An 18,555-nucleotide genomic window follows, 5' to 3' on the forward strand; every position below is an offset into this window, starting at 1 on the left:
CTCCATGCAATGAACTTTCCTCTTGGCACTGCCTTCATATGTCCCAGAAATTTCTTTTTTTTAATTTATTTTACTTTATTTTTTTATTCTGATTTGTTATATATGACACAGAATGCATTACAATTCATACTACATATATAGAGCACAATTTTTCATATTTCTGGTTGCATTATACAAAGTATATTCACACCATTCGTGTCTTCATGCATGTACTTTGGATAATCGCATCCATCACATTCTACCATCATTTCTAACCCCTTGCCCCCTCCCTTTCTCTCCCACCCCTTTGCTCTATCTAGAGTTTGTCTAGTCCTCCCATGCTCCCCCTCCCTACCCTACTATGAAACGGCTTGATGCTAGTTGTTTTAATGAATCATAATAATATCCATTATTTATCAGGTGGTTAGTATGTGCCCAGTACTGTTAAATCACTTCATGAACTAGATTTATTTTTAAAGTCATGTTTTTGAGATATAATTTATATATGGTACAATGGTACAATTTACCCCATTTAGTTTTATAGTTATATGAATTTTTATAACACAAATATACCTCAATTCAGACTAGACACATTTCAAATACTTGTGGCCTCATGTAACCAATGGCTGCCATAATGGCTCCTTTCTCTTTTATCTTTTGGTGAGACATAGGCTGTAGGTTGCATGATAAGTCCCCTTGTTATGTGGTTTCTTGTTGAGTTCTATCAGAAAGGATCACCAAACAGATGAACTTAGAATATACAAGAGTAGAGCGAGCTGTTTTATTTCTCCCTATAAGACTCTATTAGACTGTCAGTCTAATAGAGTTTCTACATGCTTTTGGTGGGAATAACTTCAGTTAGGTCCCTTCTCCTACAAGTTTTTCGTAATAGCTCTCTCTTATTTCACCTCCTACCTTTCCAAGTTTATAGAAGAAAAGGTGATTCACAAACTTGTTAGTAACCCTCAACCTTGCCCTTACCTTTATAAATACCTTATTAAACAATCTTTACTCTGATTGATCTTTTTCATCCTGAATCTTGAATAATGGATTCTAAATTATAAGAGAGTAAAATATACCTCATCTCATATCACAGGCAATGTATGTACACATTCCAGATTAATTATATATTAAAATATAACATAAAATGCTAAGACTTTTAAAGAACATATTTATAACTTTGAGAAGAAAAATGGAAAACAAAAAAATACAAAATAAATAAAAACCTGAAAAATTAGATGATATTGTAGTTAAATTTTTTAAGTGTAAAAATTTATCAAAAAGAGTTGAAGGAGACATGAATTCTATTACAGGTCATTTTTGTTTATTTTTTATATTTAGCTTGACTTGCTATCCCCTTTGGTTGGTTTTCCTTTATTTTAGTTCTTCTCTTTGGAGATTTTCATTGTTGTTTTTTATTTCCTCCTTGTGGAATATTTTGCCAAGAATATTCTGAATTGCATGTTTTCTTGCTGTAAATTCTTTTAGCTTTTGTTTATCATGGAAGATTTTTATTTTATCTTCACATTTGAAGCTTAATTTTGCTGGATGTAAGATTCTTAGTTGGCATTCATTATCTTTTAGAGCTTGGTATATGTTGTTCCAGGATCGCCTGGCTTTGAGAGTCTGGGTTGAACAAATCTGCTGAGATCTGAATTGGTCTTCCCTTAAGGATAATCTGATTTTTCTCACTTGTGGCCTTTAAAATTCTGTCCTTTTTCTGTATACTAGGCATTTTCATCATAATGTGTCTTGATGTAGATCTGTTGTAATTTTGTTCATTTGATGTCCTACAGACCTCTTGTATTTATTTTTTTCAGTTCATTCTTCATGCTTGGGAAATTTTCTGCTATTATTTCATTGAAGAGATTGTTCATTCCTTTAGTTTGAATCTCTGAACCTTCCTCTATCCCAATAAACCTTATATTTGGTCTTTTGATATTCTGTTCATGATTTCTTACTATCTCCGATGTGAGGTCAACTTTATTTTCAAGATTGTATATTTTGTCTTCATTGTCTTGAGGTCCTGACTTCCAAGTGATCTAATCTGTTGGTGATGCTATCTATTGAGTTTTTTAATTGGCATATTGTTTCTTTCATTTTGAGAATTTCTATTTGTTTTTTTTTTCCAGTATCTCTATCTCTTTTTTGAAGTAATCTGTTGCAACTTGTATTTGCTCTCTTATCTCTTTGTTGGAGTGATTGATTTCTGCCTGTATCTCCTCACTTAGGTCATTCTTTAACTCCCAAATCATTTTATTTATTTAATCATTTATTTATTTATTTTATTAGTTGTTCAAAACATTACAAAGCTCTTGACATATCGTATTTCATACATTTGATTCAAGCAGATTATGAACTCCCATTTTTACCCCGTATACATATTGCAGATTCACATCGGTCCACATCCACTTTTTTACATACTGCCATACTAGTGTCTGTTGTATTCGGCTGCCCTTCCTATCCTCTACTGTCCCCCCTCCCCTCCTCTCCCCTCCCCTCCCATCTTCTCTCTCTACCCCATCTACTGTAATTCATTTCTCTCCCTCGTTTTTTTTCCCCTTTCCCCTCACTCCCTCTTATCTGTAATTTTGTATAACAATGAGGGTCTCCTTCCTTTACCATGCAATTTACCTTCTCTCTCTCTTTCCCTGCCCCCCCTGCCCCCTCTCACCTGTTTAATGGTGATCTTCTTCTCATGCTCTTCCTCCCTATTCTGTTCTTAGTTGCTCTCCCTTTATCAAAGATGACATTTGGCATTTGTTTTTTAGGGATTGGCTAGCTTCACTTAGCATAATCTGCTCTAGTGCCATCCATTTCCCTCCAAATTCCATGATTTTGTCATTTTTTAGTGCAGAGTAATACTCCATTGTGTATAAATGCCACATTTTTTTTATCCATTCATCTATTGAAGGGCATCTGGGTTGGTTCCACAGTCTAGCTATTGTAAATTGTGCTGCTATAAACATCGATGTAGCAGTATCCCTATAGTACGCTCTTTTAAGGTCTTCAGGGAATAGTCTGAGAAGGGCAATAGCTGGATCAAATGATGGTTCCATTCCCAGCTTTCCCAGGAATCTCCATACTGCTTCCCAAATTGGCTGCACCAATTTGCAGTCCCACCAGCAATGTACAAGTGTACCCTTTTCCCCACATCCTCGCCAGCACTTGTTGTTGTTTGACTTCATAATGGCTGCCAATCTTACTGGAGTGAGATGGTATCTTAGGGTGGTTTTGATTTGCATTTCTCTGTCTGCTAGAGATGGTGAGCATTTTTTCATGTACTTGTTGATTGATTGTATGTCCTCCTCTGAGAAGTGTCTGTTCAGGTCCTTGGCCCATTTGTTGATTGGGTTATTTGTTATCTTATTGTTTAATTTTTTGAGTTCTTTGTATACTCTGGATATTAGGGCTCTATCTGAAGTTTGAGGAGTAAAAATTTGTTCCCAGGATGTAGGCTCCCTATTTACCTCTCTTATTTTTTCTCTTGCTGAGAAAAAACTTTTTAGTTTAAGTAAGTCCCATTTGTTGATTCTTGTTATTAACTCTTGTGCTATGGGTGTCCTATTAAGGAATTTGGAGCCCAACCCCACAATATGTAGATCGGAGCCAACTTTTTCTCTAGCATCATTCTGAATGGAGAAAAATTGAAGGCATTCCCTCTAAAATCTGGAACAAGACAGGGATGCCCTCTCTGACCACTTCTGTTCAACATAGTCCTCGAAACACTGGCCAGAGCAATTAGACAGACGAAAGAAATTAAAGGCATAAAAATAGGAAAAGAAGAACTTAAATTATCACTATTTGCGGAAGACATGATTCTATACCTAGAAGACCCAAAAGGGTCTACAAAGAAACTACTAGAACTAATAAATGAATTCAGCAAAGTGGCAGGGTATAAAATCAACATGCATAAATCAAAGGCATTCCTGTACATCAGCGACAAAACTTCTGAAATGGAAATGAGGAAAAACACCCCATTCACAATATCCTCAAAAAATATAAAATACTTGGGAATCAACCTAACAAAAGAGGTGAAAGATTTATACAATGAAAACTAGAGAACCCTAAAGAGAGAAATAGAATAAGACCTTAGAAGATGGAAAATATACCCTGTTCATGGATAGGAAGAACTAACATCATCAAAATGGTGATATTACCAAAAGTTCTCTATAGGTTTAATGCAATGCCAATCAAAATCCCAATGGCATTTCTAGTAGAAATAGATAAAGCAATTATGAAATTCATATGGAAAAACAAAAGACCCAGAATAGCAAAAGCAATTCTAAGCAGGAAGTGTGAGTCAGGCGGTATAGCGATACCAGATTTCGAACTATACTACAGAGCAATAGTAACAAAAACAGCATGGTACTGGTACCAAAACAGGTGGGTGGACCAATGGTACAGAATAGAGGACACAGAGACCAATCCACAAAATTACAACTTTCTTATATTTGATAAAGGGGCTAAAAGCATGCAATGGAGGAAGGACAGCATCTTCAACAAATGGTGCTGGGAAAACTGGAAATCCATATGCAACAAAATGAAACTGAATCCCTTTCTCTTGCCATGCACAAAAGTTAACTCAAAATGGATCAAAGAGCTTGATATCAAATCAGAGACTCTGCGCCTGATAGAAAAAAAAGTTGGCTCCAATCTACATATTGTGGGGTTTTCATTTGTTTTCATTTGTTTCACAAATGTCCGGGATGTGAGGGCAGGAAAAAAGAGAGAAAGAGAGAAAGAAAGAAAACCTGGAAGGAAGATACAAGGATTGTTTTTGCTGGAGATCAGTATCTTTCCAGCTTCCCTTTTCATCCAATAGGTGGGATTGTCTATTGTTTGCTGGTATTCCCACCTCAGGATGGTGAACGTTATTAGAGTGGGAGGGTTGGTCTTAGGGGCGTTGCTCCTGGAGGCGGGGTATAACATTTGCCATCCCCGTGGGAGACTGCACCCCAAGCATCTCCTTTGAGGTCCACTGGTGTGATTTTAGGCACTTTGTCTTATCTCCTTATATCACCTGTAAACCTTGTAATTCCTGGTCTCTAATTTAGTCTCTAAACTGTACCTCACTCACCCCCTCCCTTTCTACTTCCCAATCAGGAACTTTTCTCTCTGGAGGTCTTGTGGGCTGTGCTCGGGGGGCTGTGCACCTGTTGCAGAGAGCTGTTTTAAATTGGGCAATTCTAGACCCGGTTTTGCAGTCTGTGGACAGGCTGAGTAGCCACAAGCACTGTGCTGGGTTAGCACCTGCCAGGGAGAGGGGGGGAATTAGGGACTTCCTGCAACTTGATATTGCTTCTAAGCCCCAGCTGGTTGGTGTTCCAAGCTGGGAGTTGCCCCAACTAGAGATGGTGATGAATGTGTCCCCAGATGGAGGCCTCTACTTTTAGCGATGGGGTTTTGGATCCAGTGGGGCCCAGTGGTGGCATTGAGCAGCATGTTCAGAGATGCAGTGATGTGCAGTATTGTGGCTGGTGGCTGTCTCTGGACCCAGTGCGGTGTCCCCAGGTGCAGGCTACCACGTGTAGGGGACTACGGCAGTAGTTGCAGTGCCCCATGATGGAGGTGACTTGGAGAGCCCACAGAGCTCCTGTGCAGGTAGGTGGCCAGGAGTCCTGGTGGGTGCTAATGCCAGTGGTCATACTCAGGCACTAGAAGGTCCTCTGTGGACAAGTGGCCAGGAGTCCTATGCTGCACAGCAGCCATGATTCCTGTGTGGAAGCAGCTGTCAGAGGGTCCTCTAGTCACTCACAGAGAAATAGTATTCCCATTACTTGAATCCCAGGTCCCTGAGCAACACAGAATGTAACCTCCCTCTAGCCCACCATCTTGGGTCCCGTAAAATTTTTTTAAAAGAAGTTTTTCTAAACACATGTCCTCTCTCAAGAGCCTTTTTTTCCTTCACTTTTAGATGTCATGGAAAATATACTTGGACCTTCTTCATTTGTTCAGCTTTCAGTCACTCCTCCCAGTGCACACTCTGACTGCTTATACCACTACTCTACTAAAACCACATGTAAAAGCTTATTAGTGACCTCCTAATTGATAAATCCAACAACCTCTGTCCAATTTTAGTCTGTTTAATCTCAAAGACATTGAACACTATTGAATATTACATCTTCCTTTAAACTCTTAGAAGCATAAAAGTAATCTGATTTCTCACTGCCTGCCTTAGTGACTTCTCCTTTTCCAAATCCAGACCTATCGATTCTTTTTCCTAAATATTCCCCAAATCTTTTCACTTGCTCCATTCTTCACTCCCATCACTGTAGTCCAGCTCACCATCATCTCTCAACTTCAAGCTCCAGCTAATCTTCATATGTTTCCTTCTGCCCTCTACAAGCATCTATGTTGCAGTTAGGGCTATTATGAGTTAATATATATAAAGTGCTCAGACAGAGCCTGGCCCATGGTAAGTACTGTATATGTATTCTGTTTTTCTAAAAAAATATATAAATTACATTGAGTCTTTTCCTTGTTTGAAAACTCTTTTAGTATCTATTTTGCTGAGATGAAAAACAAATGCCTTGTTGCCTCTCAGGATCTTTTGGGCTCTGACTATCTCCTTTGTTTCCTATCTCCACCTCAGCCACCCCCCCAACCCCGCCCTTCACTGGAGATTCAATGCAGGAGCATTCCACCTCTGATCTACATCCCCAGCACTTTTTGTTGTTGTTGCTAATTTGATTTTGAGACAGGGTTTTGCTATGTCACCCATGTAGGCCTCTGCAAACCTGCTGCCTCCAAAGTACCACCAAACCTGGCGCCCTTCATCTTTTGTCATTATTATGCCTGCCTCTAGTGCTCCAGTGCATTGATCTCCTCTCAGTTCATTAACACTTCAAGCCCTTTCTGTCTAGGGGCTTTTTCACATGCTATTTCTTCTGCTTAGAGTGTTACTTACTAGATCATTGCCTAGCATACTGCTTTTTGTCATTGAGGTCTGTAATTTAATGATAATCCCTAAAAGTTATATTCTGACCATCAATCTGTAGCCTTTGTCTTCAGTTATTCTGTTATATTGCCCTTTACTTCCTGTCATGGGACTTATTATTGTCTGGTTTTAATCATTTGATATTTTTCATGTATATACATATACCCATATATATAAATAAGATCCTGTGTCTCTCCCACTAAAATGTAAGTTTCATTAGAGAAGGCTTATGTTTTATTTGTCTCAATAAATAATAAATAGTAACTGAACAAATTCATTAATGGCAAGTTTTTAATCTTTCAAAAACACCTCAGATATCTCTTCCCTGGAGTCCTCCTTAGTTATTTATGTGCTCCCTCTCTGACCTTCAAAGTACTCATTAGGGGCATCATATTTAATATCCTATTGGATTCCATATACAATTATCTTCTTTATTATATGGTTGGTTCTTGACAAATAGGGATAAAGTCTCATTTGTCTTTCTGCCATCGATAGTACTTATATGTGGTATCTGGATGTGTGAACAAATGAACAAGCCCTCAAAGGCCAGAACCTTTCCAGTGTACAGAATTGTTGAGTTGTGACTTTTCTGATATAGAAAATCCTGAAGTTCACTTGCTAAGATTAATGGTCTAGTATCTCCAGAGTCAGGCCCCTATGAAGATCCACACTAGAACCAGTTGGGCCTGAACTAGTGACAGTGGCTCTACAGCTAAAAAGGCCTGTTGGATTCAGGAGCCTGCCTGTGCCTCTCTAGTTGTTTGGTCTAATCCAGTTGCTATAAATCTTGTCAACAAGTTGTATATAAGTTGGCCCTTGTACTCTTTCTAGCCCAGTTTTTTTTTTTTGGTTGGGGGGTGTGGGGTTGGTCCATGGGATGATTATCTAGTGCCAAAAAAGAAAGTAGAACTCTTTCCCCATCAGGGCCACTCTTCTTAGCCTTTCACGCTGTAATAACTGCATGTGTCCTTTACATTCATCCCACTCCTAAGAGGAGTGGTGCAGTTCTCTAGTAAATTGGAATGGTTTCTGTGTAACCAGTAAGATGCAACAGTCTGACTTAGAGTTCTAGACCAAGACAGTTCAGAAATCTGCATTTTGCTTCTGTGTCTACCATCAGCTCATTATGAGTCCTGGGCCATCTCCCTTCTTTAGGTTTCAGTCTCCTCATCCATCAAGTGGATTACTGATTTAATCAAGGAAACCCATTTTTCAGACAAAATCTTTGATGGTGTTTCATCATTTAAAGTAGTTAAAAGTTGTGGTGTTCTGGCTGAAGTGGAGTTCTGCCATCTCATCTGTTTCACAGGCCTGTTCCACCTCTTCCAATACTTGCCATCATCCACATCTACTACCAAATGATAAAAATGCCCCCTTCCATCTGGCATTTTCAACTCAGGTATAAGAGGACTGATCCAGTCAGTAGAAGCCCCCAAAGAGAAAAACCAGTAATCAAATTGGCTTGTTGTAGTTGCTGCTTTTTTTCTCTATGATTCTAAAACCTAGTTTCCTTTTTTTCTGGCTATTAAAATGTTTTCTTTGGCTCTTTTTATGACACAGAAAACCCTAATGGTACAATGACTAGATTTTTGGAAACTACACTTTGCCATCTTCCTCTACTTTCTCCTTTGTTTTACTCATCTTTCCCACTCTGTTTCTGTAAGTTTCTCATAATTTGTTCTCCTTGGTTGTGATCATAGATATGTGAATACCATGGGTCAGAGTTCTTCTACTTGGGCTCATGTAGTCATTTTTATTGTTCCAGGAAGAAAGCAAGGCCTTTAGCATTGTCATTTCTTTAAGATGAATATATAGAAGTACCTAGTTACAGCAAGTGCTTAGAAAGGTATAAAAACAGTTTTACAAATCAGTCTATTGTGTCAAAGAATTCGGGATTCTCTTCCAAGATAATTGCAGTCATTGAAAGAACTGCTGTCGGAAAGCATTGCCTGACGTATTCATTTGGGCATTTGAAACTGTGTGTCTAAGTTCTAGGAATACTTTTTACATTTCATTTGTTTTACTCTTAAATAGAAAGCCTGTATAATCACCAATCCAGTATATAAATATACAGAACCTTAAAGGCCATTTTCTCCCTGGCCAACTCTATTCTCAAACCAGAAAAGAAACCATGCTTGATGTTGTTATTCCTCTCATATTTCTACTTAACTTTCCTCTGCTTCCCTATTAATTTTTGCCACGTTGCTGCTTTGGCTTGGTTGGAAATGTCAGAACAAGATGCCAGTGCATCTCAGTCAGGATGTGACTGTGTTCAAACTGCATAACCTCTTACTTGGCTCCTACAGGAGAAATGCTGCGGGTGCAGTGTCTGTAGTTGGAATTGAGATATATAAAGCATCTGCCTGGTTTCTTCAGCTAATGAGGTTTTGCTGAAAAATGACTGTAATGAAAAAATGCTGAATGTTGGCAGGACCTACTGATGAAGGCTAATGAGCATAAATGAATGTTCTATAAGGCCCCAAAGCAGAGGCATAGAATGTTTTAAAAGCACTGCCCTTGGGGCAAGACCAGCCTTGGATGAGGTGTGACTTGTTTATTTGTTGGCTTCTTTTTTCCATTCCCTTCTCTTTTTCCTCCATTGCCTTTCTTTTAGTAAGAGGCTTATATAAACCAGCCACAATAGATTATTTTATGCAGCATAGGGCATATTAAAAATGAAACTAATTAGATCAGGTCTTAGTACAGTGTTGCAAAAGTAAGAATTAGGTGCTATACATACTGTATAGGTGATTTAATAGAAGAGTTGGCAATTTTTAAATTTAATCATCAAGAACTAAAGCATTATATTCTATCAAAAAGTAGATAAGAAAATGGGCAATTGTAGACAACACTTAGAGTTGAGTTGTCTTAAAATCTGATCTCAAGTGGACAAAATGTGCACTGGACTATATTGGTGGGACTTTGTGCCTTTCTGCCCTCCCTACATTGTAATACATTTCTGTGTCAAATTGTCTGGACCATGGGTTACCAGGTATTTGGCCAAACATTACTCTGGATATTTTTATAAAGGTGTTTCTGGATGAGATTAATATCTGAATTAATATACTGAATATATCTGAATAAATTATGTAGATGGGCCTCATCCAATCAGTTGAAGGTCTGAAAAGAACAATAGATATCTAAGTTTAAAAACATAAAAAGTTTAAATATATAATTGGTCCTGTCTCTCTGAAGAGCCTTGTCTAATAAATACAAACCACAGTAGCAGCAGTAGATAACCTGTGAAATATATATTATGGCATGTGCCATATTCATTTCAGACTCGGACATAACTACAGTCAAGTTTCACTCTATCACTGAAAAGCACCCGTGGTAGTGCCTCTGAATGATTTAGGTTGAGTGCTTGTTCCATTCTTAAAAGCAAAATTAAAACCTGGTGTTTAATGGTGCCACTCTGTTAACCATAACCATTTCCAAACATTTCAGTGCAAAAGGTTGACTAGCCTTAAATTATTAAAAATGTAAAAATATGACATTAATTCTTATGATACATCTATAAAATGGAATATTAAACAGTAAATATGAGGCATGGTCTAAGAACTAATACATAAGAAGAACACCTTGATATATGATTATAAGTGGGAAAAATACTAAGAATATTCTACCTTTTGTGTAGAAATGTGAGAAGTAAGAATATATATTCTCATTTGTTTTTTATAGATATGAGAAAGAGGATGAATAATTATAGCAATTACCTGGTTGTTAGATGGTGGGGAATGGATGGATGAGGTGGGAGCCCAGGTGGAATAGATTCACTGAAAATTTCTTCATAATTTTTGAACCTTATGAATGAATTATCTATTGAAAAAAATAGATTAAACATAGAACAAGGAGAAAAAATCTGAGGGCAAATTCACATTAAAGTTTCTCTGTATACCCTTTGAAAGTCTTTTACACTGTTTTATTTATAGCTCCCAGGTGCAAATCTCCTAGCCTTATTACTTTGACCTCATTTGAGTAATTTAAAAACTAGAATCTAGACAGATGTACATGCAATGTCTTAATTACCATAGTTTTAAATATTGAGCAGGATTAGTTGCAGTTTTAATACAGGTAGTGTGATCTTTTTTTTTTTTTAAAGAGAGAGAGAGAGTTTTTTAGTATTTATTTTTTAGTTATCAGCGGACACAACATCTTTGTATGTGGTGCTGAGGATCGAACCCGGGCCACACGCATGCCAGGCGAGCGCGCTACCGCTTGAGCCACATCCCCAGCCCAGGTAGTGTGATCTTATGGACACGTTATGCTTTGAAAGTTCCTCCTCTGTTGTACACTTAAAATAATTAATATGATGAATTTATTATTTATGTGTTTTTGCTATGACAATGAAAAATATTCAAAAATATAACCTGACTTTATTAGAGAAATGAAAAATTTGAACCAGAATATTTCCAACTATAGATTGTTCATCTTCAATTGTAATTAGCATGATTTGTTACATTCTTTCATAGCTATTTAAATGTGTTATACATTTATTTATGATTATCTTCCTTTGTTTTATATTCGAAAATATTTGGCATGCGTGCTCAAGGGAAGATTTGTGTATTGCCAAAGTTCCTTTTCCAGCTCATCAAATGATTATCAATTGCATTTCTTTTAGTACAAAATACTGTGTACATTCCCAATGATAAAAGCAAGCATGGGAGCCCCTCAAGGGGCTTACTGTGTAGTTATATAAACTACTTACAAGCATTCCAAAGGCTAAATAACACTTCCATATAGGTGGCTTATGGTAGTCCATCGCTAGTGTTCTGTAACTGGTGTATTACCTGCTCTTGCTAGTAGGTACAGAAGATTATAGAACACCCTGATGTTTGGGGGAGTTTAGAGTGGAGATTGAAAAAATGGGCCAGTCAGACATGAAGGACAGTAAGCAAAATCTTGAGAGGACATAAGTGAGCTATTTTCTTCTCTAGTGTCTTCTTAAACAGATGGGAGACAGGCAGGGAACAGTAGGTTGCAGCTAAGTTATAAAGGTGCTTTGGAAATTTGGGCTTTATTTAGGAAACACTGGTTTTGGAGTACAGAACTAATGTCCTAAATATTAGACAGGTATATCTGTTTACTCACCCATCATTCTTCCTTCATTCATTTAATAAATATTTTTTATCACCTCCTTCATAAAAATCACAGATACAAGAAAATTAACCTGATTGAAATACAGAAGATGGACAAAGGCAGAAAACCAAGGAAACCTATTGTATAAACCAATGTTGTGTTTGTTACTGTAGTTGATGAAAAAGCTAATATTTTTGAACACTTCTTATATTATCTTCATAATTCCACAGAGTAGATATTTTTATTATTCCTCATTTACAAGTGAGCAAACTAAGGCTTGTTGAGGTTAAGTAACAGAGATTCACACAACAAATAATACTACAAATATCGTTCGTGTAGCAGATCAGAGTTTAAACATTTCACATGCCCTCTTTTGTTTGATCCTCCCCATGTGTGGAAGGAATTCTAAATATTATTATTCCCATTTTACAGATAAACACAGAATTGAGAAACTTGTCTGGGCAGTCATTCATCAAATAGTAATGATACCTACTGTGTGCATTGATACCTACTGTGTGCCAGGCTTTGGGGACAGAGCAGAAGACAAGGTGGTATATCGAGGTCTAAGGAGTGATTGTCTAGAGGATGAATAATAATAAATAAATATAATTTCTGGAGCTGACAGGTACTGTGAGTTAGACAAATAAGGTTAACATAGTAGAAGGGCCTGGGGATGCCTGAGAGCAGCTTTGGCCACAATGAAGGGAGAAGGTCTCTAAGAAGAAGGGATGATGACTGAGACCTTCATCGTGAGAAGATATTCATTTACCAATCTGGAGGAAAAACACATTTTAAACAAGTGCAGCCAGTCCAAAAACCCCATAATGGGAACACAGTTGTTTCAGTTCAATGTGACTAAAACATGGTGAAGAAGAGAAGGGTGTAGCTGGAGCTAGATGATGAATGGCCTTATAGGTGATGGTAAGCAGTTTGGTTCTTATTCCATGGGTGATAGGTGGGGTGGGTGGGGTGCTGATAAGATGATATATGATTTATACTTTAAGTATCCTCATTACTACTTGCAGAATGGACTGCTATGAATGGTTGAGGTTTAAGGCTAAGGTAGATAGACCAGTCAGTTGACCAAATGAAAGATCAGGATGACTTTGAGTAGGGTGGTAGCAGTAGTGGAGGTAAAGAGAAATGGTATGTTTGAGATATATTTTGAAGGGGTAGAGGAAATGGAACTTACTGATGTACCAGTAACACATTAGAGAGTTATAGAGTATACTATAAAAATAGAGCTATTGTTAAGACATGTTTGAAATAAACCACCGGGTCAGACTTGAAGCAAGACATGGAGCTTTATTTGCCATGGCAGTTTGGATGGGCAGCAAGCAAATTGCCACAGCAACCCTTGACCCTTTGCAGAATGTAGGGTACATTTTTACAGCTAAAAACCGCACGCTACCAGTAAGTCAAAACCATAACAATGTAGGAAGTGGGTCAGAATGACCCAGGTTTGGGTACAGTACTCTGCCCAAGAAAAATGGGAATTAAAAAGATAACATCTTACATTGTATACGAATAACAGAAATATTTTTTAGTTGTTATGTATTGTCAAACAGGGTGTGCTTAGCAGGAGGTGGGTTACATAGGCAGGGTTTTCACACAGGAGAGACATTTTTTATATGAAATGAAGTGTCCAGGTAAAATGGAGTTTGTCTGGTGAAGGCACATGTAGTTTGGCCCGTAACACTATATTTAGAGTTCAACCCCTACCTTATCACTTATTAGTTTTTCTTTTTGTGTGCTAAGGATCAAATCCAGAACCTCATGCTTTCTATGAAAGCACTTTACCACTGAGCTACACCTGCAGCCCCTGAATAAGATATTTTTGTTTGTTTGTTTGTTTTCAGAACTAGGAATTGAAGCAGGGGCCTCACACATACTGGGCAAGTGCTGTACCACTGAGCTACACCCCCAACCCTGGATAAGCTTTTAAACCACTCTATGCCTCAGTTTTCTCATCAGTAAATGAGAATAATTATAGTAACCTACCTAAATGAATTGATTTCATGAGTAAATAAGTTATGGGAAATAAGTTTATGGGAAAAAAAGAGGAACCAAAGAGTATTACACATTTTTTCCCCCCAGAGGAAGTGGTTCATAGTGCAGTGCTTCACCTGGATAAGGAATGTTTTGAAGGTGAGGAGAGTGAGAATGAGTTCACTTTAAGCTACCTATTAGATGACCAGGATCACTGCTGAAAGGAATTGATAAAATGGATTTGTATGTGGCTCCTGCAAGTCTAAAACCTGCCCTCTTTCCACACTTTGAAAAGCAGGATAAATGAGTGATTATAAGTCCAGACTCTGCAGTCAAGCTGACTGGGTCTGAATTCCAGCCCTGCCATTTGCCAGTTCAAAGTCCTTGGAAGCTTTCTGAGCCCAGTTTTTGTTTTCTGTTAAGTGAGAATAATAGTTTTTTTTTTTTTTTTAAGTACTTAAAACAATTCCTGGCACATAGAATATATAGTTGGTTTTGTTGTTGTTGTTTTAGAACTGAGGATTTAACCCAGGGATGCTTTACCATTTAGCCACATCCCCAGTCCCTTTTATTTTTTATTTTGAGATAGAGTCTAAGTTGGCAAAGTTCTTACTAAGTTACCAAGGCTGGCCTTGAACTTGTGATCCTCCTTCCTCGAGCCTCCTGAGTTGCTGGGGTTACAGGTGTGCATCACTGCAACCTTCTTAAAGTACAATGCTTTTTTTAAGTGTTTGCTGTTGTTATTTTTCCATACTAAAGGTCGCTATAGATATGAAAAATAGAAAACAAGATTCAAGGTACTTTATGAAGGAGGGATTAATAGGATTTTAGTGACTAATTGAATTTGAGTGTAAAAGAGAGTCATCAAAGGTGATCCTGAGGTTCTGATAATATAGTGGCCCATTAGGCAAAGTAAAGAATAAGAGCCTATTTGGTGTGGAGATAGGGTTGATAAAGAGTTGAGTTTTATAATTAACTTTGGAAAAAGCCAAGAGAAAATATTTAAAAAGCAGTTTAAAATCAGAACCAAAGTAAAATTTAAAACTAAAAGTATAAACAAACATTTTATTATCTCCTTAGAGATAATAATTTAAAGCTACCAGAGTGAATGAGATATGTGTGAGGACCAAAAAAAAGAAGTGGTATGAATATATGACCAAGGACTTAAACGTGAGGTATTATCTATTTCTAAAGGTAAAGCAGGTTAGAGGGCAGAGTTGCAGAGGCAAGGAAGATAAGGAAATATTTACAGTCTTATATTTTAGAAATGAAAGTAGAAAGAATTGGGTAGTAAATGTTTTAGTTTGTTCAGGCTGCTATAACAAAATGCATAAATTGGGTGGCTTATAAACAAGAGAAGTTTTCTAGAAGTTCTAAAAGCTTAAGGAGCTGGCAGATTCAGTGTCTGGGTGTGGATCTGTTTTCTAATTCACAATGGTGTCTTCTCATGTCTTCACATGGTAGAAAGAGTTACTCCCCAGCCACTCTTATAAGGGCATCAGTCCCATTCGTGAGGGTGTCACACCCATGACCTAATCATATCCTAAAGCACTCACCCTTTAATACCATCACCTCAGGGTTAAAATTTCAACATGAATTTGGAGGGTAGGGGAGCCAAATATTCAGACCACAGAATTAAGGAAGATGGAAAACCACCATCTTTTAAAAGATGTCAAGAATTCTTTGGGGAATAACTAACCTATATATAAAATAGGATAATGGATGGTTCACATGTCTTAAAATGGTACAAGGCAATGCAATCTAGGGTGACATGGGTTTTAACAGAACATCTCAACAAAGAAGAACCGAGCAACTGTCCTTTGGTAGGTTTGAAAATAACAATAAGTATAACTGCAGCAAGAATTAGTACCCTAAAAGTTGTTGTATGTGTCAGATATTATGTTCATTTGTCTCATATCTTAGTTTCTTAGTAATGTACTTAGTTCTCATTCTAAATCATCAATAATTCTCTTAAAGACAATTAATTATATTCTTTGGAGAAATGGAAAATTAGAAAACACCTAAATGTCCAATAAAATAAACATTTATTAAATAAAACATGGTGTATACATATAATTAAAATGCCCTGAAGCCATTTTTCTAATGAGGTAGATCTGCCAAAAATACCAGTGAAATAACTTTTATGTGATAATATACACGTGAAAACTTATCTGTTATTCATCTCTTCCAGTAGACTTTGAACTCCTCAAAGAAGAACAGTAGACTGTATTCATCTATAAATGTTAAGGTCTAACATGGAGTCCTGTATATTGTTATGCTTTTGGTCAAATGAATGAGTGAATGAATGCATATAAAGTGGAGAATGATGGCACTATACAGAGCTTAAGTATATGTGTGCATGTATTATATGTGCATTTGTGTGTGTACATCTGAATATAAAAGCCGAAAATATTGCAATATTATTAGAGAAAATACCATTCAGGAAAAAAGTGATACTAATTAATATTAGGAAGTTACATCATGGGTTTTAGACAACAATGTTGGTAGTTGGAAGAAAATGATAAAAATAGAGAAAAGATCCAACTTTTGTGGTGAAAGGGAGGAAGTTATCGAGGTGATATTTTCTGTTCTGAATTGTTTTTGTGGGTGGAGAATGGGGTGAGTTGTCCTACTTGGATGGAAATTGAAGGCCCAACCCCTTTATGGTAAATGGTTCATGAATCAGAACTTTCTGAAATGCTGGGCTTTTATAGTTAAGGAGTTCTTTAGCCATCTAATAAACCCAAATCAAATGCTTACTGTGATTCAGCATGTATAGGGGCCATTTTAGATCTGAGTACTCTGTCATACAAATGGAAACAACATTATTCTAAACAGGCCTATGATTCAAAAAGAAGATACTAATTTGCCAATTAGAATCTATAAACTGCCTTATTTATTGTTGCTGAAATAACATCTGTATTCTAGTATATGTTTTCACTTGCTTTTCATTTAAGAATTCCATAATTACCCTGAAGATTATAGATAATGGCCCACTCTAAGGTTAATCCTGTTTTTGATGAAGTAAATACTAGGTCTCATTGGCTTAGTTTTTTTTTTTTTTATTTGTTGTTAGAAATCTCAGATTCTAAATAATTTTTTCTCGTACTTTTGAGGAACATTTAATTATGAGCTCTTTATCAAATAAAAATATAATTTATAACATTTTTAATGTGTATTTGTTTTGTTGGGTTGTAACATATTTTCTCTTATACATTCATTTAAATCACATGGAATTCTGGTACTTTCATCATCATGGTACTTTCATAATGATTCTGGGAACCATCCCTTTGATTGTATGATATTTACTACTGATATATGTATTCTGGTGTTTCTTGCCTGCCACCATACATAAATTCTAGTGGCATATTGAATACCATAGAGAGGAACTGACTGATTGTAAATCAAATGCTTTACAGCATACTATTGGGAATGTTGGATTCATTACTATAAAGGAATTATATCTGATCAGTATTTTCAGAGCTCCCTAGTACTGTAATTTATTGGTGCTTGTTAATGTTCTCTGTTGATTATATACAGGCTCAAAATTGGGTTCATTTTAACAATGTATAATATATGTTATAGTGAATCTTTTCAACACACAAAAAAAGAGCAGCAAATATCCAGTGCTGTCTTTGATTAGAACTATTAAGTCCAACAGCTTGAATTTAATGAACATAATGCTAATTATATAGTCAACTGGGTAGTTCATTCTCAACCATAGGAACTATATACTAGAATAAAGCTATTTCAGTGTATGAAGTACCAAAGGAAATTGACTAAAAAGAAAGAGAATAACCTTATATGTGGTTAAGATGTCAAATGGATAGTTTTAACCCACAATCATTTTCTAAAACAGGAATACATAAATTGGACTTTTATTTTTAGTTCCTCCTCTTCCCTTCAGAGTTAAATGATAGAAAATGACTCTCAGTCCCCAAACTACTCTTATGCATCATTCAAAATAGCCCTGACAGACTAGCCCCTCTGGTGGTGATGAGATTTATGGCTTTCCATTCCTTGGTGTTCCATTACTCTGTCTACACTATCAAATTGATTAGTAGGCAATGGCAAGCAAGGAAAGAGAGGCTGCTGCTTAGAGCCAGCTGGTGTCCATCATTTTAATGAACTGCTTAGAGATAGTTAATATTGTCCTTGATTCTCATTGTAGCTGATGATGACCAAATCTTTTAAAATGTTTTCTCCTCCCTTATTCTGTATTACAGGGCCCACTGGAAAATGATTTGGTGGTTCACGTAGCACTTGTAGCAGAAAGCCAACGGTATGAAATTCAGATGGGTGGTGTTTCTTTTGTGGGGAGGGGAAAGGGAATAATGGCTTTATGCTTACTGTATTGATATAATAGTAGAGATTAATTTTATAGACCTCTTCACAGGGTTTTAAGAATGTTGTTAACATCATTTTAAGTGCCAGAACAACATTCTTTTCATGTTGAAAAATAGTTTTATCTTAGTTCATGTGAATGTTAAAATCTGTGACCAGTGCCATTGATGTCTGGGGCATAGTTATAAGAAATTTGTGAAACACATTATGAGGATTCCCAAAAT

General features: G+C 36.8%; 1 protein-coding gene across 3 annotated transcripts in view; it reads left to right on the top strand.

Annotated features, from left to right (window-relative positions):
* The window catches only part of Phkb (phosphorylase kinase regulatory subunit beta), a 220,070-nt gene that overhangs the window by 158,422 nt on the left and 43,093 nt on the right, over nt 1-18,555 (top strand). For all 3 annotated transcript variants that reach the window (XM_026406881.2, XM_026406882.2, XM_026406883.2), the window contains exon 15: nt 18,214-18,269. In XM_026406881.2, coding sequence (XP_026262666.2) covers nt 18,214-18,269 — 56 coding nt within the window. The remainder of the gene's footprint in view (nt 1-18,213; nt 18,270-18,555) is intronic.

This window comes from Urocitellus parryii, chromosome 15 (genome assembly GCF_045843805.1).
Source record: "Urocitellus parryii isolate mUroPar1 chromosome 15, mUroPar1.hap1, whole genome shotgun sequence".
NCBI classification, from domain to species: Eukaryota; Metazoa; Chordata; class Mammalia; order Rodentia; family Sciuridae; genus Urocitellus; species Urocitellus parryii.